This window comes from Vanessa tameamea, chromosome 14 (genome assembly GCF_037043105.1).
Source record: "Vanessa tameamea isolate UH-Manoa-2023 chromosome 14, ilVanTame1 primary haplotype, whole genome shotgun sequence".
NCBI lineage: Eukaryota > Metazoa > Arthropoda > Insecta > Lepidoptera > Nymphalidae > Vanessa > Vanessa tameamea.
This window is the reverse complement of record NC_087322.1, coordinates 9,184,009-9,210,315: the sequence shown is the minus strand read 5'-3', so window position 1 is coordinate 9,210,315 and position 26,307 is coordinate 9,184,009. Positions and strand designations below refer to the sequence as shown.

The 26,307-nt window shown below is 33.1% G+C and overlaps 1 protein-coding gene across 27 annotated transcripts in view; it reads right to left on the bottom strand.

Annotated features, from left to right (window-relative positions):
* The window catches only part of LOC113398801 (tropomyosin-2), a 28,952-nt gene extending 6,920 nt beyond the window's left edge, over positions 1-22,032 (bottom strand). For 3 of the 27 annotated variants that reach the window (XM_064216970.1, XM_026637726.2, XM_026637718.2), the window contains exons 1-8: positions 21,875-22,032; positions 15,796-15,947; positions 15,054-15,179; positions 5,385-5,518; positions 3,721-3,838; positions 2,824-2,894; positions 720-795; positions 375-437 (exon numbers count right to left, since the gene is read on the bottom strand). In XM_064216970.1, the coding sequence (XP_064073040.1) occupies positions 375-437; positions 720-795; positions 2,824-2,894; positions 3,721-3,838; positions 5,385-5,518; positions 15,054-15,179; positions 15,796-15,909 (702 nt within the window). In that variant the 5' untranslated portion in view covers positions 15,910-15,947; positions 21,875-22,032. Of the gene's footprint in view, positions 1-374; positions 438-719; positions 796-1,511; positions 1,583-2,823; positions 2,895-3,720; positions 3,839-4,614; positions 4,733-5,384; positions 5,519-8,051; positions 8,605-10,932; positions 11,584-15,053; positions 15,180-15,795; positions 15,948-21,874 lie in introns of those variants that run through there. The other 24 variants (XM_026637727.2, XM_026637720.2, XM_064216972.1 and 21 more) reach the window with 20 other exon arrangements.
* Positions 22,033-26,307: the final 4,275 nt, after the last annotated feature.

Here is a 26,307-nt window from a genome sequence, read left to right as displayed (position 1 = left end):
GCCATTGTCGAAATTATTTAAACAGCAACACTGTCGGATACTCGTACGAGGATTATTAGGATAACTAAAGTATACAACGTACGTGTTAATAGAAAACGGAAACAACTAAAAATAGAGATCGAGTTATGATTATTACAATGGAAAACGGCAACAGTCGCACTACGTTTCCTTACTCTGTTAATCATAAAAATATCAATAATGCTCTGCAGCAGTTCAGTACAGGCAGGCTATTCGATTCGAAGAAAACTGGGTCGTGTGGTAACATTTTTATGATTAATCGAGCACGAACACTACACTAGAGGGTGTGTGCGGTATTCAAATGCAGTTAGGCAAGCGTACAACACTCGCACAAGTAACCGATCTTCGCATCACACCTCCTTTAGACGGGTGGTGAGGGTTTTGATCTGATTTTTGTACTCCTCTTCACGTTGGTTGGCCTGTTAGAATGGTACGTAATAAATTACTGTCGTGTTTTATACTGTATTTTCCAGATAATGCTTAAAATCGGATAGCACACATTGCTTATCACTAACGACTTTGCAGAAGTTAACAGGTTCTACGTTGTCGAAACTGGTTGGTGCATCATAACTGAGATTCACTGAGATTCATTGTTCATCTATTATTTAAACTTTATAATCATTAGCATAGATTCCTAGCTATAATCGTTCGTAGATACTAGCTCTTAAAATTAACGTCATAAGGTATATTTTTCTACATACCTTCTCCTCAGAGACTTCCAGGGATTTCAGGTTGTTACCGACAACGCGGAGCTCTTCTTCAAGCTCGACGATTTTGCTGAAATAAACATGTGAAACTTAATTTCATCCATTATACATATAAATTATGAAAAATATTATCCTGTACTTGACTCAAATGTATATTATACATAACAAAATAAAAAGATATTTATGTGTCCAAGTAATAAAATAGAAGTTTATTTTTAAATGAAACGTAATTTTATTAAATATTTTAATTGGTTATTGCCATCAATATAAATAGCTTGGATACTGGCGTGTGTCCATCATTAAAATGAATCAGTGCTTGACCCACATATTCTTCAATTTACGACTTAAAGTAATGCTCACAATTAATACTAAGCACAATCATGCCGGTTATAATAAATACTTTTGTTGATAGTTGCCATTACAAATTAACTATAAAGTATTAATAATATTTCTTGTATTTACTGACTGGCCACTACCAACAAAACATGCAAAATTAGATAAGGGAAAATATTTAGTCTCTTAACAGAATAGTCAATCTGGGAATTGTTTTTTTTAATTTCCCGCTACTTACGAAGGATCAGAATCAAAGACAATTTAATTAGACAATAAACAAGAATGAATATTTTTTTCTGTGCAAACTTAATAAAATCGAAATTAAACGTCTTTGAATCCAAACCAGCAAGCCGTTCGCAATGTACTACATCCCGACCATATACATAATGATTCGTTGGGATGCGCACATTGTGCGGTCGGCGTCGGCCACAGGGGGCCCAAGCGGCTACTCACCACTCGCTCTGCTCGGCGCGCTCCTCGGCCCGCTCGAGGTCCTGCTCCATGAGCACGAGCTTGCGCGCCACCTACCGCCGGCCGAGCGTTAGTACACGCCCACGCACACACAACACACACTACGCTACGCCCGCCGCCGCTCTCGCCTAACGCTTTGCCAGTGCAGTGCGCGATTACTGTGCCTTAACGTTGCGTTTCGTTCGATGCCGTCGATTGTGCAATGGATGTGGTGGAGAGGACGAGGTCGGGGGTCACCTTTCTTGCGAATGCTATCGCTTCGGGCGCATAGGAATTATTTTTGGAATCCGATTATGTCACTGACGATGTGTTCGGTTAAGGATTTCTTTGGAATTATTTTGTTTCTTTTGTTCAACAATTGTTCCAATGCATCACTCGTTAGTATACAACGGATAAGAAAGCAACACGAGTAAATATTAACAAGGAGTCAAACAAAGCAAGGAGAGACGAGAGCGGCGTCGCAATTCAGTAAGTAAAATAAAAACGAGGGTTGTCCCAAAACATTTAAGCTCTAAAATTTAGATTCAGTAAAATTTAATGAAATAATATCTAAGTGCTATCTAGTGCGTTATTATAATCGTTATGTGATGTGTGCGCTTGCATATGTGCGGCACGCATACGGCCAGTAATTCTGGTGTAATGCGGTGCATATCTGAAAACGAAAATTGCCCTATACCACACATATTTCCTGGCAGAGACTAGCCTACGGCCACACTAAGATGATACACACATTAAAGACAGAAATTTAGTCGACACACGGACATGATAGTTAACATTGCGTAAGAAATATCCATGAGATGGGGCAACCCTTGTTTCATTCGATGCACAGGTAGTGATACTTGCAACTATAGAGTCGATGCAACTATCACTATCCCGTGGGGACTTAAAGAATAAGTTATGTAAATTCAATTAAATATAAGAGACAACACCTTTGCGTTAATTGTATGAATGATGAAAGAAATCGTTAAGTCAATTTCTCCATATCGGCTTCCCTTTCGCAGACGACCTAGACTACATGCAAAAAATTAGCGAGGATCGGATGTTAGAATTACCGACGACGATAATTCATATTACTGTGCAGCAATGTTAAAAAATGCAAATGAACAACCATGCAAAACTGTGGCGAAAACTTGCAAAACGAAGCCACGGGTTCGCCGCAATGTCGCTCAATGTTACACGATACACCGCAAATATATATCACAAATCACAATCTCAATAGGACTACAGATTTTTGGTGTATCAGGCGTAATATCGATTAAAACAGGAACCCGTAGCGAAATCAATTGAAACCTACGATTCACCCGACTCGGCGCGCTCCTCCGCGCGCTCCAGGTCGGCCTCGACCATGGCCAGCTTACGAGCTACCTGGAGACATCACATTATATAAGAAAACTTTCTCCTTCCCTAATGGACGAAAACTTCAGCGGTCAGCGGTTAAATGAAACTTAACAACTTAAGCAACTGCACCCTTCATATATGGAAGTAATGCTTATGTAACGAAGTGTGCGAGACATGGACTTGCCAGTCCTTTTAAGGAAAAGAAACGTACGGTCACGCACGGTACGTCTCCATTTTGGGCTTGACTTTTAAAACTGCCTTCACTACGCAGGGTCATATGTCAAGGGAATTAGGACAACATTATTGGAACCATCTGTTTCACCACATGTTCTGTATTTCGATAAATCGACTTGATGACCATGTGCAACAAATTTTACAAAATTAGCTGAATTAACAAGTATCTTATCATAAATGATAACGCGTAATACCTTTAAATCATTTTATCAATAAAAAGACTAGCGTTTCAGTACAATAAAAACATGCTACACGTAAAAAATCAAAGAACGACTTGTTAGAGTTAGTTAGTATCTCAAGGGGCTTAACTTATGAGGAAACTGAAAACAATGTTTTAGAAAAACGAAATTATTGCAAAGGGTGTTAAAGTCAATAAAAATGGAAGCGAAAACTGTTTTTGCTTGAAGATGAACATTAAGACATGTAATTTATATAATAACACTCGAAAGAAAACCTGCAGAACTGAGAAATTCGATTATATTTCTCTCTAGCATTTTCTTGATAGGAATTTGTAGAAATAGTTAATTGACAAACGAAAGTTTTACAAAAGTGTGAGTAGGGATGAGGTTAAAATTCAAAGACAAAGGCAAGTCAAAACGACAACACAACTCTCAACGACCTCATCGTATTTCTTGTCAGCTTCCTCAGCCAGGAACCTGGCCTCCTTCAACTGATTTTCCAGGGCGTCCATACGCTCTTCATCGGCCAATGACCTGTTCTCCAGGACCTTGCGGGCACTGTACCCCGTAATATATAAATTTAGTTAATGAATCAAATTTATATTTTAAATATATGATTTCAAGGGTGACCCAGAAGTTAGAAGACATGCAAGGGGACGAACACGAAAAGTTGCAAGGAACGTTTAAAGCGACAAATACCTGGTGTCGAAACTTAACGCTGTGGAAGAAAATGTAAGACTTTCAGAACCAACACATGTACCATTCGACAATATTTTATTCTATAATTATAATATAATTTTTAATAATAACAGATACTTGCTGCTTCCAAAGTCTTTTTCTTAAATAAGTTTATTTAATTATAAATTATACTAATTTCATTTGGAATCACGAAGCTGATATTCGTTTCCATCATAACAAAACTCAAGCGTATGATGGTAGATGGAAATACGCTTCTGATTTCAAAATAAAAACATCCCGTGTTACTATGCTCTTAAATATGACTAAAGATATATAAGATAACTTTTATAATAGAATGTTCTAAAACTATGTGGTAAGAAAGGGGAATCTATGGTAATTCTAAAGAAAGACTTCGAACCTAAGGGACTATAGCTAGACTAGGAAAGAATAATTCATCGTCATACTTTCCATATTAATTCTATAAAAAATCCACATAGTTTATGAACATATCCTATATCAACTATTCAAATAGATTAAACCTGACGAACAGATAAGCAGTAGAATACTACTACACATTGCCGTCGTAAAGCACTTAAGTGTACATGTATCTCGAGAGCATAGCAACACGAGGTTGAACTTCGTCAACTGTTGGTCACCTCTTCGTATTTCTTGTCCGACTCCTCGGCGATGAGTTTCGCCTGTGAGAGTTGGGCTTCCAAAATGGCGACGCGATCGTCCTCCATGTTGGTTCGGTTCTCCAGCGCCTTGCGTATTCTGGTTAGTGCGGGGCCAAACACATGCATGTTATACATCGATAAAAGATACGAAATGATTTGTGGTCTTTTTTTTTCTTAGATATGCGAGAAGTTTTTTTTATTATTTGTATATTACATTTATATTTTTGTTTTTGTAATCACTCTCGGATACTAAGAAAAATATAATGTAATAGTCAAATTCTCAAATATTTAATTTCACAATCAGATATTTTAGAAATAAAGAATAGTAAAGAAAAAGGATTCTCAAAACACACAAATTATAAGATAGGATTGAAAAAAAACACTCGGGTTATGAGTTCACTAATAAATAAACACTCATGCACATGTTGAAAATTTACATAAATTTAAACAAAATCTAATATTTTTATTACAAAATTTCATTTGTGTATTTGTTTGAACTTAGTCAAATCATCATAATAAAAAAATCTTATAATATTCTGAACTAATTTCGGAATAGTTATTTAGTATTTAAAAAAATATTTTCAAATAGATCATAAAAACAAATATACTGTTTTTTTTTTCCTTACTTTACTAAAAGTATTTAAGCAACAACTCAACAACAGTTACATTTTTTTGTCTCAAGATCTAATGTGTACACACATCTCATACAAATTAGCGCGTACGACGGTTCTAAAATGGCGCGGACTCACCGTTCCGACTCATCGGCGGCCTGGCTAGCCTCCGCGAGCTTAGCGGTTGCGGTCGCGAGACGTTCCTCTGACCTCTCCAAGTCTTCCTCGAGCAGTTGGATGCGTCGGTTGAGCGCAGCAACTTCGGATTCCGCCTGTAAACAACCACATATTTAAAAATGCCCACTTTTTAAGTATAAAATATTTATACAATTATCCATGGCCTTGTAATTTTGCATGCATTTAACTATATCAAATACGAATAATGTATTTCTAACTAGTAACTTACGCCTATATATAGTTATGACAGACAAATCATTTATAAAAATCGCAATATAAGTAGTAACAGGTGTAAATTTTCAACAAAGAGACGCGACATTTATTAGATCTTAAAATATTAATTAGTTATTGTGTTTTCTTAGAGTCAATATCACGTTAAAACTTGTTATACCTATTTTTTATGCATTGTACATTTTTCTTTAATAAATGTAATTATAATTCAGACCGTACAATGACGTGACTGCTGGATATTAGTGATGTACTATATAAATTTACCGTTGTTATGCCGACTTTACCGTAGAAAACTAAAACAGTCACACATTAACGATTAGAGAGAATTTTCAACGTATCTAAATATTCAGGATTTACGCATTTGTATCACATAAATGTTGCATTGTTAAACATCGACACATTATACGTGCTGAGAATAAACCGCAGTTCGGAATATTTCGCTAACAGTTTCATTTATATTCAACGGCTACGGCTACGTACATGTTAATGACATCACACGTCCTTGTTGCGAGGAAGCTTAAGCGAGTCCCAGTTTCTCATTTTATCCTGTGTCGTCATTAGCGCGTACTCTAATAATAGACGTAAGGCGAGATATGCAGTCACATAACATATCGAACTTAACCATATAATTTAATTAGCAACTATACGTTTACTTCTACTAATCAAGTACAAATTTATCGTTTCAAGAAACCTATTTGTTGATTTCTAGCAGCAATAAATCTTGAACTGTGAAGCGGTAACCAAATCATAGTCTATTCATATATACTTGTCTATAGTTACCTTGAACTCGCAGCGTATTCAATTTGGCGTCTTAAGGTTATTTTCGTATTGACTAATAACCAGTTAATCATATTAGCGGTCAACAACCTAATGCGTTTTAAGTTAAAATGCTGAAACACGTGACTAATTTTTCTGTAGTAATTGATCCTCTACACATTAATAAGGTTTCACGATAAGTTCCACGTCAATACACAAGGTAATGAATCGGCTTTGAGGGGGCAGTACATATTGTTTGAAATTTTAACATTGAACAGGACACCAGCGATGTAACAATTGAACGATCGAACAATAGCAAGCCCAACAAATATAACCCATCCCAAAATGGTCAGGCAAAAGGAAAAGTATTGATTCCATTTTTAGGTCTGGTAACTATTATTGTTTAATTTTTTTCTCATTAAAAATGATTTCTGTAATTTTTTTAGGCTGCAACTGATAATTTACATCAGGCTTAATTATTCTCATTAAATACCATTATATTTTAGTATCATTCTAGAATTCTTATCACATTATTAGTGCTAAAGAATTTACAATTTTAATAAGTCTTTATTCTAATTTCATGTAAAATAATTATGGGTTAGCATTTATCTATACCTTGTGCCTTAAAATTGTATATTACCGCCGTATATAATCGGTTTTATAATAACATTGAATGGAAATTGCCCATAAGTGTTCCAAATTATTGTAAAATTCATGAAGTTTTAATATCTATTGAAAGTCGTAGTACACGCCTATAACATTTATTTATTAAACACGGAACTAAGTAGCTCAGGTGTACTAGAATTATATCCATCGCGATCTTAAGTGAACAATTTCTTATCGGCTCTTGATACACAAACGCTGATAAGCTATATTATAGGTTAGAGGAATTGAAAACATCAAATCATGAACATTCTTTCAAATGATGATTAATGTACATATATAATTTAAATATGTTATTTTTGTAAATTTTCTGTGTTCTATAATAAGCAAAAATTTTTATTACTTGGTTATATTTGTGCTTTGCAACCTTATAAATTACGTCATATAGCGATAACGGCGAGGAGTCGGACACGCCTTTCTGGCGCCGGCGCGAACCTTCGGGGACGTCCGAACCTCTCCGAATAAGAGGAATGCATTGAAGGGTGCACGGTTCCACGACCCGAACCGGCTCGCTCTACATCATGTGGCACAAGTCTGGTACGCGACCTCCAACGCACCAAACCTGTTACGTATAGCAGAAACGGGTACGAGGTGTACCGCTAAATTATGTAAAGAATAAACCATGAATTCTTTCATCCCGATACTACATTACAAATCAGCAATTCACGTTTTTTTTAAAAACACTTGTTCTTCATGAACAGACCACAGTAGATATGAAAAAATACGTATTCGCTATCTCGCTCTATCGACTTATGTTAAGATGAAATGAAAAGAGAGGTGAATATGCGTACGTCGCCGGCACACCTAAACTATGGCCGGACATTACTCACTATAGGTAGATAATAATGTAACTTCTATATGACTAGTGACTACTGATAACTCCCGAGACAGGACAACAATGTTTCTGACACAAATGATAGGCAATTTTAAATTAAAATCTCACAAACACACAACACATATATATTCCACATTTCTTACTTCTTCTCTCCGCATTATTTCAACTTGTAATCGTTTATGATACTCCTCACATTCGTCCTTATATTTCTCCATTTCCTCTTTTGTTTGACGCATTTTCTTCTTCAGTACATCCAAAATGGTTCCTTGCTGCATATTTGTCGTCATTTTGTTCACTTTTTATTAAAACCGAACGTCTAAAAGCTAAAAACTAGAGACACCTTCGCCCTACTCGCGAAAATGCCAACTGACTGTCCCGAACGTTGCTGCTCCGTATCGCAGAGATACCTCGGTACGAATGAACACTGCCGGCAAATAAAATGGCCGCCACTAACTTAGCCGATGCAACTTTATCGCCACTTCACTAACGACCGGCCTTCCTATGTAATTAAATATTAATAATCAATTAATCAGATTGTGTAGACTAATTTATATTTAAGTATAGTAATTAAATTTCTACACAGTAAAACATTATTTTACAAAATGAAAGATTATTTGATACTTTGACAGCACAGTTAACAAGAATATTAAACGTCACACACAATCGACCGTGCGGCACGCACTAGCTCCACCTGTCAAATGATCGGAGAAACTACATCCTGTAGGGTCATAACCGACCTTAAACAAGAAAACCAAAATATGGGATAGGTGAAACGCTTCAAAGACCACATACAATTACAACCACGGATGTTGGGATAGAGTGAATGTTCAATCATTGAATAACAATTATTGTCAGTACAAATTCTGACAAAAAATTTAAAGCACCTACTGAAATCAGTCATTGAAAATTTTTATTACCAATAGTTATTTTACTATGTATCCATAGTAGTAGACTGTAAGTAGTGTTTTCATCTTCTTTAAAGTATTTTCTTTGTATATATCGCCTTAACCTAAAAAAAACTCATACAAATTGATTTTAAGCGCCATCTAGCTGATATTCTTTGAACGAAGACATATTGTATAATGTTTAACAAGTTTGTAAATGGGCAAACCACACAATCCTGAACCGAATTTTGTGTGACGCAATTTGGAAAGTATGCGTCTGCTTTAAATTCAGTAAATTGTCACACAGCATGACTCGGAACAAAATGTAGTAGGTATAATGTACTTAACTATTTATGCTGAACCGTTATAAGCTTATAAGGTTACCTTCTCGACTAGTATTCCGAAGGCAATATATTAAATGCGTACGTATGTAAAATTTCGAGATATTTATTTTGACTATTCAAACAAATTATATGGTATTTGAGCTCGTCGATAATAACAATAAATGTGATCTCATTTAACACTTATGGACATACCTGACCTGATTCATTCTACGCTATTCTGCAAAGGAAACCCCAATTAACCTTGGTTGCATTTCAACTATATACCTACTGACTGTAATTTAAATTGTTACTGTTGTACAATTCTCAACTAAACAATGTACCTATGTTTTCATTTAAAATATTTTACAAAGCATAAACAATTGTCATAATTATTATAATTATTATTAGTAGCCCGTCGCGGCTTCGCACACGATAAATAACGTCGTTAAAATTTTGAGCGTTTTCAACTCGACACAATGCCTAGACCTAAAATCATATACCTAGGGCCAGATTTATTTGCCTATGTGTGCTTAAAGAATAACACTAATCGACTAGATGAAGTTGAATGTATATTAAAGAACATTACAAAACGGATGTCTCGTCTATTCAAATTCTTATAGTTACGCTTTGCATTGACAGTCCGTCAGACAGGATTTTGTTTTTCAATGGCTCATTTTTCCATTTCAGAAATTTGAGTATTAAAACGAGAAAAATAAATATTTAAATCTTGATTAAAATCTTATGAAAAGGAAAGACTTAAACATAATAATTCTGTTGTTTCAATTTCCTATTACTATTTTCATTTCTAGGTATATAAATCTAAATTCTTACCTAATATTCATTATGAATTAAAACATAATCACTCGTGTTATTTTCATATTTTACTTGTAAATTTCATTTGCACAGTAGCTACTGTATCTAAATTACTCAAGCCTTGTTGATTAATTAATCCTTAACACAAACATGTTACAGACTCGAATTATATATAATTACGAAAGTTTATCAAGTACGTAACGATTATACAAGTTTAGTCGACCTTAATTTTATTACAAACCTTTTATTTTTTATAATTGGGTAAATTCAGTTGAAAATTACATATTCCTTTGTATTCAATCAAAAATTATTAACGCGTATTATGATCAACTAATATGGCGACCATACGATTATCCTGAAGCGTATATTTTGTTACATATGATATCTGAAAAATCTATAAAACTATGACAAAAAAAAAACTAAATTATCGATTCTAAGCCATTCAGCTCACTGCATCATACAGTCAACACGTAATAAAATTATTTAGAAAGTAGCACTACCACGAAGGCAAAATTTAAAACCTATTGAATTTATGTATCCGGATGAATGATTTACGATCTCGGTTAGATAATTATCTATTCTTATCAATAGCCCAGTTATTTTGTACACTTAAGATGTTTCATGATAAGAAAAATCATGTACATCTTTTTACAAGATCTTTGAAGCTGCATACTGCTATAAAAATTATAAATTTATTCCATAAAAAAATTAAATATTTTTGTGAAGTTAAGTTATTTATAATTAATAATATAAAGGATTAACAGGATTATTATTATTAAGCAATTGTACGACATCTAGCGGTGGCAATTGCAATCGTCAGCGTAAACAAGTCAAACGAAATGTCAATGGCTCAGCTGATCGCCACGCGCGGATTTAGACTCGCTTGGTAGAGCAGCTTCAAGATTTTTCCGAAGGAAGGCGATTAAAAATAGTTCTATGCGCATTTGGCCCACGCCTACTCACTCACGCACTCGACTATTAGTTAAATAAATGTAGGACATTACCCTTTTCAATGCAGTATTCTTGATATTCTGCAACTCATTCTTAATGATAGAAAATTTCATCATTGTATCAGAGGCGAATATGGAACTTCCGAACGCAAGTCCCGGATAGTCCGCACATCTTCGCCTTCTCCGATTTTCCCTGGCGGCCAAAACTTCAGTACACTCACTAGGACATCTGAGTTTTGCAAGTTCCGCAGTTTCGGGATCATCGTCTGATATATCAGAGGCTAACGCAGTTACCTCTGCACCGTCACCCGCTGATCTCTCCTCTCGAAAGGAAAAGTCGTCATCCGAACTGCCATTCGAGTCTGCACCGGTGATCCTAATATCAAATTCAATTTCATCATCATCAATATTCGAGTCCTCGAGTATGTTTGGATTCGAAAGTGCATCGTCACTATTCGTCCTTGTCAATTCTTGAGATTCACTAACACTATTGACACAAGGCACAACATCGTCTGTTTGAGAGTCTAAGGTCACACGTTTGGACGGAGTAGTGTTTGCGGGCGAGCTGGGGGCGGGTAAACGGTCGCCCCTCAGCCGCGGGTGGTGTTGATGCCCCCTGCGCCGCACGGGGGTGCGCCCGTGGGCGTGGGGCGCGGACGCGGACATCACTGCACTCCGCGCGCTACGACCGGCCGCGCAGCGCCCGCCGCCATGTTGACTGACTGTCACTTTCAATAACAAAAACGTGGCGCTGCCGTCGCATGCCAGACGCCATCTTTTGTTTAACTTGTACAACACTGCTTTACCGACCGACTACATTTGATAGCATTAATTGTATTACTGTATGCGCGGTAAATTTCAAATAAGTATTTTCATATAAACACCAAATAAAATTTAAATTCAACATATATATGTATATTTTATAAAGAAATAATACTACATATACATTATATATATACATTTTTAACTTTGCAAATTAAATTAAAGATATAAATAACACTGTATTGAGGGCATGATCGTAAAGATATTAAAGTAACGAGTTTATTATTCATAAATTTAGTTAAATCGAGCGATGAACGTAAGTCTAATTTTACCTAAACACCGGGCATCGAGCCCATATTAGGTGACGGTGGCTAAAAATATCAGGCGAACGGCGAGTGCAGAACGCGATGTTTAAAACTTCGGGAAAGAATTACCTACGTAGCAAGTTTACATTGGTAGTTTATTCGAGTATTACACAGTTATATATATTACCAATTTTAAAAAATGACTCAAATATTTGCATGTTTTATTTTAACGGGTATCAAAATTACTTATTTATTATTGTAATCAAACCAATAAATAGAGTAAGTAGTTGATTCAATCTACACAAATAAATAAGACATTAATTACATAGTCATCAATGAGAATGTCACGAACTATTTTTAGATATTTTGTATCTTGCAATTCATCATTCGTCGTCTGGTATTTTTAGTTAGAATATGCTCTCCTCTCGTTTTGTTACAATTACTAGTTAACCAATATGAAATTGGATTATCGTGTTTCTTCGATGATTATTATTTTTATGATCGAATACCGGACAAATCATTGCAAGTTTTTAACGACACCACAGGAAAATACTTCATGTTAAATACATCATCTATTAAATCAATAACAATAATCATTTCGAATAGAAATCGAAACAAGAACCATCGACCTTGCAAAGAGGTGTGGTTGCCACTGTGCCACAGATTATGTTTTATTTTTATTACGCTGCTAGCTAGATTTTATTACAAATTCCTCTCGTCAACATTCTAGTTTAAGTCTGATTATATTGAAACCTACATAAACAAAACATTCTATAATTTCAAAGACTAGATCATTATTTTGTCATATATTTACATGTAAAACATGTTTTTTAGCGGGAAAATCATATATTTTGACATTTACGAACTATTAAAAGGAATTTGAAGAAAAACTAAATCTTTTTCAGGAATATTCGAAAAATTACCGGACAAAACAGGTATGGCATGACCATGGCCATTGCTTAATACGAAAATAATGGATAGGTACTAAATAATTTCGAAAGAATAATTAAAAATACATTTAACCTAATCGCTTCAAATAATTTCGTTAATCGTGTCTCATTAGTAAATAATTGATAATGCACATTACATGAACTAAATAATACATTTAAATATTATTGTATAGAGTGTAGAACATTAAGTAAGTCGATAATATTAACATATATAATATTTTAAATGTTACAACAATTAATATAAACAATTGTATAACTTAATAATTGATTGATAAGGAAACTAGGAAAGGTAATTAAGTTTCTTGCCGATTCGTCTCGGAAGAATCCACATTTCGCACCAGTGCAGTGGTTGATTTAAAAATAATGTAACTCAAAAAAATGAAATACAAAAGTGATCGTAAAAGCTTGCTTGAATTATGTATTCGTATATTTTTATTCTATTTTTGAAGAAGTATATTCAATCTCAAATCATGAAAAAAAAAAAGATTTTTGCACCTAACAAATATTTTTGTTGTATGTTATAGGTAGGTATATACAAAGGGTTGTCTAGAATACTAATAATAAATTATGTTATATATGTATTACAATTGAAAATTACTTTTTGAAATTCTGTTTTTGAATATTAAAAAACGAAAAAGTTTTAGTATCACTCTTTGTTTTACGTCTTTTAAGGTTTTCTTAGACCTTCTAAGGTCTTTCTGATCTCCCACTTTTTCTTCGAAAAGTTGAATTTACCTTGAAAACCTCATTTCTACTGTGTATTTATGTTATTTCATCGTTGTCACAATAATAAGTCACCTTATGCTTTTTTTATAGCCCAAAATCGTTATAACCATGAATTTCCCGTTAACTTAAAACTTGAAAGGCGATGTAAAGGAATGTGTCCAGAAAAGGAAAAATCCAAAAAACATCGGTTGTTCGTGTACCTCTATGTTGATGCATAACGGTACGGATACCTCATACGCGAGTCATACTTTAAGTTAGAACGGCTTTTTTGCGATGATCCAAATTTATTCGATCCGATTTTCAGATTTGATGACACGGAATTAACTTCCTTTCTAAATTTAAAAGAGTATAATTAATAATAATCTAAATGTAAGTGGATGCATCTACATCCATTGGACGTACACAGATTTTTTAAGAATATCCGTATCATACATATCGGTTAATTTTAAGGTATAATAAATAAACTTAAATACTAAACAACACAACTGCTCTTAATGAATAAATTAATTCATTTATAGCCATTATTACAAGGGATGATGTAAAAATTCTAACGGCACCCTAAATATCCAAATCATACATATGTACAGTCGGGGTAAGAAAAATTAGGTTCGTCACCTTAAGATCAATTTTCGTGTGCTCAGTATGAGCGATAACCTGCTTTACCGATTGAGTATGAGATATTGGGTTAGAAAAGGTTCATCACCTTAAGATCTATTTACTTGTGCTCAGTATGAGCGATAATCTGCTTTACCGATTGAGTATGACATATTGGGTTAGAAAAGGTTCGTCACCTTAAGATCTATTTACTTGTGCTCAGTATGAGCGATAATCTGCTTTACCGATTGAGTATGAGCGTTTAAAAGCTATAATAATAAGAGACAGAGTAAAATAATATGTACTCGCATCTAGTAAGCCTCTAATTGTTCCAGTCGGCTGTCGGTCGCTGTCAATCGGGATGATAATTTCTAACTTTTCACGAAACCTCATAGCCCTTCGTGAATGCTCGTGTAACATCGGAGATTAGGACATTGTCTTATCTCTTATAAAAGAGAGTGCATAGTAGTAATCCTACTTCCTACTAATATTATAAACGCGAAAGTTTGTGTGTATGGATCTGGCTGATTTCTCTGAGGTATGGATGGATGTTTGTTACTCTTTCACGTAAAAGTTACTGAACGGATTTGGATAAAATTTGACACACAGATAGAATATGTACTTTTATCAAACTATGTTGGTTTAATTTTATATGCAGTTATCTGTTTAGTGCTTTAGTTTCAAAAGATACCAAGAGTTTACGACTTGATAAATGAATGAATTTGAAAACTGACGAAGGTTTTCTTACTCTGACTGTACATACATAAATGAACTATAAAAACATTACAGTCTTCTTTAAGGTTGGTATCCTTTTAATCAAATATTAAGAAGTACTTACGTTCTGTAGTGACTTCTCCTTCTCCTCGAGCTTGGCGTTGACTTGCATGAGGCCTTCTTGTGTCTGGTCGAGGTCGTTCTCAATGGTCTGGATCTTCTTCTGGAGCTGTCTGGCCTCTTCCTCTGCCTACAATTCGATTTACTTGTAACAATGTCGATACCATAGTTAAAAAATATATTACCGTAAAAAATGATAACAGTCTATGATAATGAATTGTTTTGGTTATTAATATTGTATTGAGAATATTTAGTATCGATGATATAACTTTTAAAATCGCATATTGCATCTAAAATATGAAACAAAACTTCATAAATATAGATGAATTTTACATTAAATAAAAATGAAAGAAAAAGGGAACTTAAATATTATGTAGGTGATATTTTTTTAAGGATATTAGAGATAAGAAAACTAAAGGTTAAAACCAAGAATATGCTAGTTAAGATAACAATTTTTAAAATTATGTTACAAAATAAATACAAAATCAAAATGAATGCTAATTCCCGGTAGTGCGAAATGACACATCCTTTTGTTAATACATCGAAAGTACTGTCGCCTGTCACTTTAATTATTAATTATTGACGTATTAACGCTTTTGTATTCGCTTTTGTTATTTCACCGTAATGTTCCGTGCGCTCCATCTGCCTTTAGTTTTATAGACTGAACTTCCATGTGTATGACACTCTTGACAAAATAGTTAAATAGTAACTCCAAGTATCAGAGAAACTTATACTTATAACTGTACCTTCTCAGCGCGAAGGTTAGCGTCCTTGGCCTGCTGTTCGCACATGGCGGCACGGTCAAGTGCGTTGTCCTTCTCCAGCTTCATCGCCTGCATCTTCTTTTTGATCGCGTCCATGGTGGCGGTTTTTTGTTTTTACTCCCCTTGATCAAAATCTATGAGAAATAAAATTAAATTTGTATTTTAATGTTGTTCTACAGATTACCACGCTGATATAATTTATTGTATTGAGTTTAGATAACAAAATAATTACAGGCGATGTATGGATTTATGATCAATGCAAGTACCAAACTATATTTAAAACTGAAAAGGTTTATCTATGTTCCACAATGAAACATGCGCTCTAAACAATGCTGGAACAGTTGAAATAATAAGTAACATCAATCGGTAAGTAATCCCGACCGGGTGGCTATTTATGGCGACGAGGGTGCATTGCTCCTACGCTCCAGGGGTTTTATATTACTTAACCTATAGTCTATACGCTTTGCGCATTTTTCGGTGCGATATTTTAATTGTAATATTTATCTTATCTCCGACTTCAAAGCAGACTTAATGGTTAAGGAAGAAACAGTGTTTACAAGAACCAACCGTCAAATTACTTTGAAGGTGCTTGTTTTGATACACATCGTACACATGACTATTATTTGAATTACTAAAACATGGCGGCGATTTGATACAGCCTCGGTAGAACTTTTGAATGTATTCCTATGATGAGCAAGTATAATCACAGACAAAAGCCAAGCCAATTGACAGTTATGATTGAAATGATAAGATGTCCCATATCTTTCAATGATTGATGATGAGCTATGATGAACGTTTAGTGGAAGAGCTAAACCCTTACGAATTTTAAAATTTCATAACTTAAATATTTCATAAATTCCTATTAAGAAAATGTTATACCTTAAATATATTCTAGTTTAACATAACAAATTATCGGTTCTAAAGACCAAGCCTAGTCGAAAATGGCGCAAGAGAACGTTCATTTTAATCATAAAATTGCCGTGAACAATTACCGTATTCTTCTTACGGTGAGCGTTACATTTGCTCGTTATTCAAGTATTCTTTTGTTCTCGAGACTTTTGATTCTAATGGGCGGTTTAAGATAGATTTTACACCATACTCTACTTCCTGCTTCGCAAACGTTTAAAGAGTCCTTTCTGATTTGTTAATATACCTCACATAAATAATTACTATTTTTTTAGAAAACTATAGTGACTTATATTATGATATGTATTTTATATAATCTTTACATAATTCTTAAAAGTAATCAGAGTTATTTTATAAGGCGGAAAGTATTTAAGGGGTATTTTTTTATTATTCTTTAATTGTTTACAGTTTTTAATATAATAAAGGAATAGCCAGAAGGCGACCGTTTTATTTCGAATGGTTTGCTATCATCTGTCAATGAACCTTGTCTAATTGGTAGGTATATTAAAATTTGATCACATTGTAACACCGTCAAATCCTTTGTTTCACAAGTCAATGACCCTTAAAGAATAAAAACCAGATGATAAAATTTACTTTAGTGCTGCAAACAGTAATCGTATCCCGTGCCTTGTATTTCGAGTTTCGTTTTCATTGCTTCGTTGAAAAGTGAATTAAGAAAAAATAAACAGGTGTGTTATCAGACTCGCATTGTGAGCAATACCTACAAGGCAATAAGAAGTAATATGAAGACTAAACAAATAAGGTAAATTAACTTTTAATTTAGTGTTAAGCACAAAGTAACTATAAAACTGACGTAAAAATCCAACCTTTTCTAAATATCAGGGTATATTGCTTAATAAAGAAAACAACGATACCAATAAAAGATATATATAGCAACTACTTTCTACAAATTCTTTGGAATATCTGTATAAATATGAATAGAAAAAAAATATAAAGACAAATGCAACAGATTGAAAAAGAAACAAATTTAAACGGCGGCTTTATCCAAGCCGCACTCGACTGAGAGGCAGAGAGTGATTCAATGGAAAAGCATTCCTTTGTGTGAATCATATTTCGCAAAAATGCAGCGTGTTGAACGGTGACCGCCTGACCGGTCCTGGAATATAGTCGTAAGTGCCTGTACATTTTATTATAGGTACTTAATACATTTTATGAATACGCAGAAATGCATAGAGATGCATGAATATCGAGACTAATGAAAGTAATACTGTATTGTACTGTCATTGTTTATTCTATAGGGTTTGAACTTTTTAACAAGAATATGGTATAAACGATTTACGTAATTTACTGCCTATTAAAATATAAAACCGGATTCAGTTGGATTGTAGGTCAGTTAAATTTTGACATAAAATATTTTTACCTTAATGATGAGAAAAATATTTATTATTTTTAAATTGTTTACCAAATAGATATTGAACAAAAAAACACGTCCAATAATAACAGCCACAATATTGGTCACTTTAAAAATATTTTTGATATTACAACACTGGTCGGAGCACGTACCGACTGCTTACTAATACTGGTAAAATTCTAGTACAGGTTTGTAGTAGAATAAGCCTGAGGGACTTTCAATTCATATTTTTATTCCGAAGAAAAAATATAGATCACGCAAAAGACAATTTCGTTTTTACAAAATAACAAGATGTATAGAAATGAATAAGTCTAGACAAACACACGATATACTTATCAAATAACATATGATCAAAGATCAATTATTTCTTTCTGGACCACACACACCAGTTTCTTAACTATTGCTGTGTGGTTTGAATATAATTACATGCCCAAGGACATAATGATATACCCAATCCTTTGATTGGCGGAGCAATAATTGTATAAATAGTATTTCATACTGTGCTATGTATATGCGAAGGTGGTCACATACTTTCAAGTGGTCCGTCTGCGCATCTGCCTTCCTAAAATAAAATACGCTTACACAACCCTGAGCTATTCATGATAAAGAATGTAAGTTACAAGTTATTACAAATATATGACTTTTGTATAATTATATCGGCAGAGCAATTCATATGGAATTAAATACATATATACAAATATATGCATTCCTTGCGTATCTTCTCTGTTTATTGTACTTCCTGATTACAGAGACTGCATATTCATTTATCTCTGTGATTAAAGTATTTCCATTCTTGGAAGCTATTTAAATTATTCACGAATATTATATACGTTAAGTATTATGTAGTCGACTTTAAGTATTAACAAATATATTTTTTTTTTAAGTATTTTATCATTCATTTAACATAACAATTGCTTTTTTATGCAATCTGTTTCGTCGGATAAATGTTCCACCAGATGATATGTGGTCACCACCGCCAATCTTGTGAACTAAGATTTTGTCTCTTGTGCCTGTAGCTTCACTGGCTCACTCAACCTTCAAACCTGAACACAACAATATTAAGTATTGCTATTTGGAGGTAGAATATGTGATTAGTAGGTACCTACCCAGAAAGGATTGCACAAAGCCCTACCATTAAGAAGAGTTATTGAATTTATATCATTTATTTATTAATAATTGTCAATATATAATGGTTGGTGAACCTAAATAAATAAATTATCTGTCAATATAGATAATATCTATATTTTAATGGGCAGACGAATATAACATTTATACGGATATAATTTAAACATTTCGTTTCGTAAAATAATCATTTTAATTATGTAAATTCTCCAAGGAAACTACTAGTTAAGTAAATACAGATGCCAACTTGGCACCGTTTATGATGATAACCTTAATCGTTTATTGTATGCAAACTACAAACATAATATAATCTTACCTATTTGTACGTGTATGTATATATAATGGTGTGACTGGAGAGTTATTGAAGTGTAACTTCTTTGGGCGCACTGAGAGGAAAACTTTTCTAGATGTATCTTTTCAAACCGCCTCTTCACTTCTATCACGTGTACCGAATTACATGCATTCTTTTTTTAAATACCAATAAATGTATTGATATGACATATCTACACGTGATATGAATTTTATTGGCATTATAACTTACATCCTTTGTTGGTGTTATTTCATTCTAGAAAATTTAAATAAAAAGCTGAGCAATAGGTAAAAATAGATACCGACATATCTTTAAAGACCACGCGAGTTAAGCAAATCGTCTACTAATTAAATTACATGTTACAGATATGTACCAATCAATTATAATGTAATAACTTTAAATGTAATATATAATCTGACGTTAATTATTGCCGCAATCATTAATTATTATACAATGGTTTTGTAGAAACGTATTAAAAAATGAACAATCGATTAAGACATCTGACTGATTCTTTAATTTTTAAATTTTTTATTTTCATATAACTATAGACTGATTGCGTAGGTATATAGGCTACGGGGTAAAATGATAAAACCGAATAAAATCAATTATATTAACTGAAGATAGATAAATAGAGAAGGATGGAAGATAAAAACAAACTGGATGAACCCCAAATACATACGATACAAGCTTGGATAAGGGCCCGATGCGATATTATGTACCAAGTAAAAGTTGATTATAAGAAAAAAATATCTTTATATACATATGGAAGTAAGTTTTAAAATCATATGAAATTGTAATATAAGAAGTTATATCACAATCTTTCCCAGTATTTTACGTGACGGTTTGCCTACAGAGATAATATATATTAAGTAATGAAAACTAATCGTGTCTCGACATACACACACATGACACACACATACGCATTGTAACGATATTAATAAAATAAGTATATAAATTTTATTTATATCTTTCATTTAAAAATATGTATAATTTATTCATAGCTTATTCACGCAGGTGCTATTTATAACAGACTAAAAATCATTTTCGCTTTCTTCGGTACCTATGCGTGTATCTATTGTATATGTGTGTGTACGTCAGCAACTACACGACCAACTTTTAACTACTATAATATATATATATACTATAACAACTTAAGACCTTTTTAATGGGCAATTTTTTATAGTATATATTTAAAACATTAAAGAAGTATCATATTATGCAAACGTATAATTATTGTGTAATTCATTAAAAAAATAAAACTATTTGTTCTTAATTACTAGATATTTTTAGATTATATTTTAAAAATATATGTATTATATATTGACCATATGTTTAGTATGTGACGTCGCATACTTGGCTCAGATTCACATTTAGTAATTTCTCACAAACTGTGTTCGAGAGTTATATATACATATATACAGTTTATTTATATACGACTCAAAGATAGTGGAGACCTAAAAAACTAATATTGACTAGAGGGAACGTCCCGGATCTTACGACCTGGTCGGAATTAGGTATCCGACCTGAATATCGGTTTGGAATCGTTCCGTAAAATTCTAAATTTATTCTGTACTTAATTATTTATTTTATTGTATTTATCATTTCAATTAATTTTAATCAATTTAGCCTTTTTAGGTCATGGTCGAATATTTGTACGCTCTAGAAAGAGGGCTTTAAAATTTGGTGTCTTTAACACATTACACACTTTGATTAAGAAAAAAGTTAATTGAACGGGGACTCGGTTTAATTTAATTTGATAAATTAATAAATGTATACCGATCGAATCGAATTTAGGTAACATTTATTTAAATTTAAATTACACATTTAAAATCATAACTATAACTAAATATAGCAATAGGAAACTAGAAGTAAAGTTCATAAATTGTCTGGCGCAAGTATACACCGCCTCTGTTTCCCGCGCTCTCTTGCCATTGGTCACGGGATGGCAGATTGCCAAAAACGCGGGAAAACTCGGACAGGAATTGCTGCTATTGGCCATTAGATATGAAACCGAGCACCGCGATATTTAAAAATAGAAACGGGGCCGCGATTACAATATTAGATATTGTGATGATTAAAATGCGATCAATCGAATAATGTTTTTATATAAAGCACTGATAAAAAAACGATTATTATCACAATATACAAATATCTCAGAAAATTAAAAATATCCGTTTATCTAAAAGTTTCACGTGTTAACTAATTGTTACCAATTTTATATCAGATCGCTTGACTTACCCCGATTGAAAACAAATGCTATAGCAATGCACCTCGGTAAAAAATACACTTATCACTTGTACACTACGGCACTGGTATATGGGGTAGTTGACAGAGTAGAGCTTGGTACTTACATGTCGAGTCGACGCGTGCTGTGGTGCGACTGGCGCGAGACGCGGCGGATCCCTCGGTGTCGCCTTACCGCCGCGTAAGGAGATGAGGCCGCACGCGCACCCCGCTCCGAGAATACAGCGCGCGTCAGGAAGGCTTCGATATTCAATTTTTGACGTGAAATGCAATGATACAAATGGGATTTTAATTAAGTTGCACTTTTGTTAGTTAGTCTCGAAGTAGAAGTATCGAGAGTATAAATTCGTTATAAAAGACAATTTAATTGAAATCGTAGTTATAAATTAGATTAATACATTTATTTAATTAAGAATAGAAGATTTTTTTTATTATTTTGATTTTTCTTATTTTTTAGAGGTACTTGAATCTATCCCTGGGGACTTGACAAGACAGAGGTCCCAAGATTTCGAAAAACAAAATACACCCCAATTCATTAGCAAATACCTCTATAATTATTGTATTTTACTACATCTTTATAAGTATGTTAAACTAATTTAATTTTATATATATAAACAAATTTTAACAATAAATTTTTGAAATCTCCAAGTGAACATAGTTGGACATTAATTTGTAAATAGATTAACTCCATTGTTGCCCCAGGGCTGCAGACTTCTAAATCGGCCCTAATCGTAATATAAATAGGTTTATGCATATCTATGAAGTATAATTGAAAAATAAAACTAAATATAAACATTTAAACTAATTAAATGCCAATTGAAACAAATACTCATACATCGCATTTATTCTACGTAAATGTTTTCCCTACTTCCATTGTTTCATTGTTTAATTATTATTTATCAAATAAAATTAATTTAGTCATTTAGTGATAAATGCAATATTTGTAAAAGTAATAAAATCTTTATTGTATAAGAAAACCGGTTTGAATGATAACCATCTATATAATATATTATCAAGTAAAGTAAAAGCAAATTCCAACTGAATTTAATTGCCATAATTATGTACCAGAAAAAGCAACATTTTTTGAACGTTATGAGGTGGTCTTATTATAATACAATTATTACAGACATTAGTTAATGCGTATTCCAATTAGGGATTGCAATCCGGCGTGATTTTCAGTCCGATCAGATTGATCAGATTGATCCGGTCGGATCCGGCCGGATCGGTTCAGTTAAATACTATTTGATAAATCTGTCTAATGAGTGGCACAATTACCACAGTAATGAGTTTGTATTATAAATAAAAAAAATTAGTTTCAACAACTTACGGTAAAAAAAAATTAATTAGGTTTTTAGCGGTAATCCAAAGTAAGGCGTTATTCTTTACCTGTTTCGTCTGTCACATACGTTTGCAGTTACATATCGTATTTAGTAGACAATCTTTTGAAAAGCTTTACCACTTTTCGCACTTATTGAAGAAACTCATTGTATCTAAGAATTACTTCTGCCTTAGAAAGATAAGGATGACGAGGGTCAGTTATTGTAACTGTAACTCCTTGTTCATCATCATCCGTCGTGTCTTCATCATCTGTATCTGATTCATTTGATGTTGCTGGCGTTGTTGCCAGGCGGTCATCTGTCTTCTCTTCATTATTTTTATATAAAATATATAACATAGCTAATCATAGCTAATGTGCGAAGCACAGCTGTTCATAACAATTCATAAGCTTACCTACTTTGACCATGACTCTTGCTCATGCCAATAATATCAGTTCAGTATCAAAACCGAAGTTTTTTAAGCGGTGCTGATAGTATGTTCTGCAGTACATTAACGATGTAATTTAATCAAGCCTAGATTAAAGAGTTTTTAACAATTACGCGTATTTAAAGTGTCTACTCATGCAACAGTTCTATCATTTTGCCAAAATTGCTAGCACCGGATCCGGTATATTGGTACTGGATCCGGTAGACGTATAATGATGACGGATCCGCCGGATTACCGGATCCGTTTTTCCGGATTGCAATCCCTAATTACAATGAATTTCGTAAATTTTAATGACAATTTTATGTAGTTATTCTTAATTGTTTTGAATGATCTAATTCTATAATATTAAATTCTCAGTAAGTTGTTTGCGTTCAATTAAATTCTTAGAATACAGTATAAGAATTTAACAATCAAATAAATGATTAATTATTATTATATACAAATTCTTTTTTTAGGAAAATGTACATGTACAATAATAACAACTTGTGATCAAATTTTTTGTATACTTGAAAAAAAAATATAGTTTGTAGCGAATGAAGACATGCAGCCTAATTTAATCAATTTATTTAATCTAAAGCTAACTTAGTTAGGTATGCTAAATTGTAAGCAGTGCAATCTTGTATAAATTAAATATTCTGCTAAATTCCTAATTTTGTCAATTACATTAGTGCTTAAAAAATATACTAATATTGTTTAAGCTAATGTTTATTTGAAAAACCTCTAAAAAATCTTCCAAAACTCACAAAACTGAAACCAAAACTACTTTGAATAGAATAGAAGCTCTGTTTAGTATAAATTGTCCATTGCCTTGTTAAGATTTATTTAGTATTATATTTTTGCAAACAATTATCCCAGTTAGTTAGTTATTAGTGCCCAAGGTTGGTGGGGCACTTTTGATATTTCTTGCAGTACTGATGTCTACGGGCCACTTACGATCAGGTGGCCCATTTGGCAGTCCGTCTATATGAAATAAAAAAATACCTATTGTACGTAGATGGTCCTATGCCAGAAACCTTCACGCAAGAGTTAACAAACAGTATAAAATTTTGACCCAGTCGGATGAATAATATAGGATCACAGAAAAATGCTATAGAAACATATTTTTTTTATAAATATAGACAAATGAATACACAATCATTAATCACAGAATTCGACAGTTCTTCTAATTATATTTAAAATCGCTCATTTAATTTAAAGAATACCTGTGACCATATAGGGAAAGGTGTGTGATAAATGAATGACGTTAATTACAAGAAAATGTATGTGTATTGAAACTTCAAAATAACATCAGTAGTTGAGTCACTAGACTGTTTTGTGAATTAAGGTAAATAGTTGACCCAGATGGCACTTTTAAGGCGCCATGTTTGACCTTGCCGGATACAAAATAGGGCTGCCACATTGAAAAAGTCATGTCTAAAAATAATATAATTATAGTTATTATCAACTTTTTTGTCTAGTAATTATTAAGTAGTTATCGGCAAAACTATTTTGCAACTACATACACAATTTATATGTGATAATTTATGTGGTTTATAATTTACATAACAGATCATCATAGATTTTTCCATGCCTTCAATAAGTTTTTGCGAAACAGTGGCACATTTTCTGTTATTGCATACTTGTAATTTATGAATTGTGTAATTATTTCAATTAAATAAACTAAGTTTTTAATTAAAATAACACTATCACCGTGCTCAGACTCTTTTACTTTAATGCAAATATATAATTGAATATTAAATTAGTATAATAATTTCTCATACGTATCTTATCACCAATACTAAAATATATATATAAAAATGTAAAGAAAAAACTGCTTAGTACCTTTTATTGACGATCTTAAGCGTTATCAATAGAGACATTTTAAAAATAAATTGTTGTAAAACACATTATAATCCAACATACAAATTCATATACTATAATTTCAATAGTGATTATTCGACCACAAAGTGAACTCTAGTGTAATATTTTATTCAACATTAGCAAAGCCGTCCCTGTGCCCCTAGCGATTAACTACTGTAGTCCGTTCACAATTAGTTAGAGCTTGTTATGATTATTAAGCCCATATAAAGACTTTATGGTTTGATTGATATAATCTAGACTCGACAGGTATAGAATACTTCAAGGATATGACATTTAAAAAAATACTTTTATCAATATTCATTTTTATTCGTCCTTATCTCATTTGTTTAAACAGTGCAGTGAATAAGCTACATGGAAGAATTTGCTAGATGTTTACGGACGACCTGCATGACGCAAACCCTCATTAAGAATACTTTCTTAACAGGTTAGGTCCCACAAATTCTTAAGCCGATTCCCTCAGTCAGCTCATCGACACCCAAGGTTCAAGAATTGAAATGGGATGCAGCTCTATTCCACTATGCCGGAATCACAAAATTACAACTCTAATACGTTTAACAAGAATCAATATTATTATTCTATATTGTGCTGCTTAAGAATAAAAAAATGTAATTAATTTTATTATGGAACTGTAGGAGTAAGATGTTCGCCTTTTTAAGGAAACCTGCATGAAAAAAAAATCTAACACATACGTAACCACCATCCCCGACCAATTCACCAACCTGCATCGGAGCTTCGTCGCGGAGTTATCTTCAGAACTTCTCCTCAAAAGAAGTCTTTAGCTTAGCAGTGGCTTATTTTATTAGATATATATATATTTCCTCACATAAAGCGACAATGTGGGAACATATACTCTATTCTAACCATAACAGGAAAAAAGCCAAATAAACAACATTTGACAGCAAATTGACGCGATATC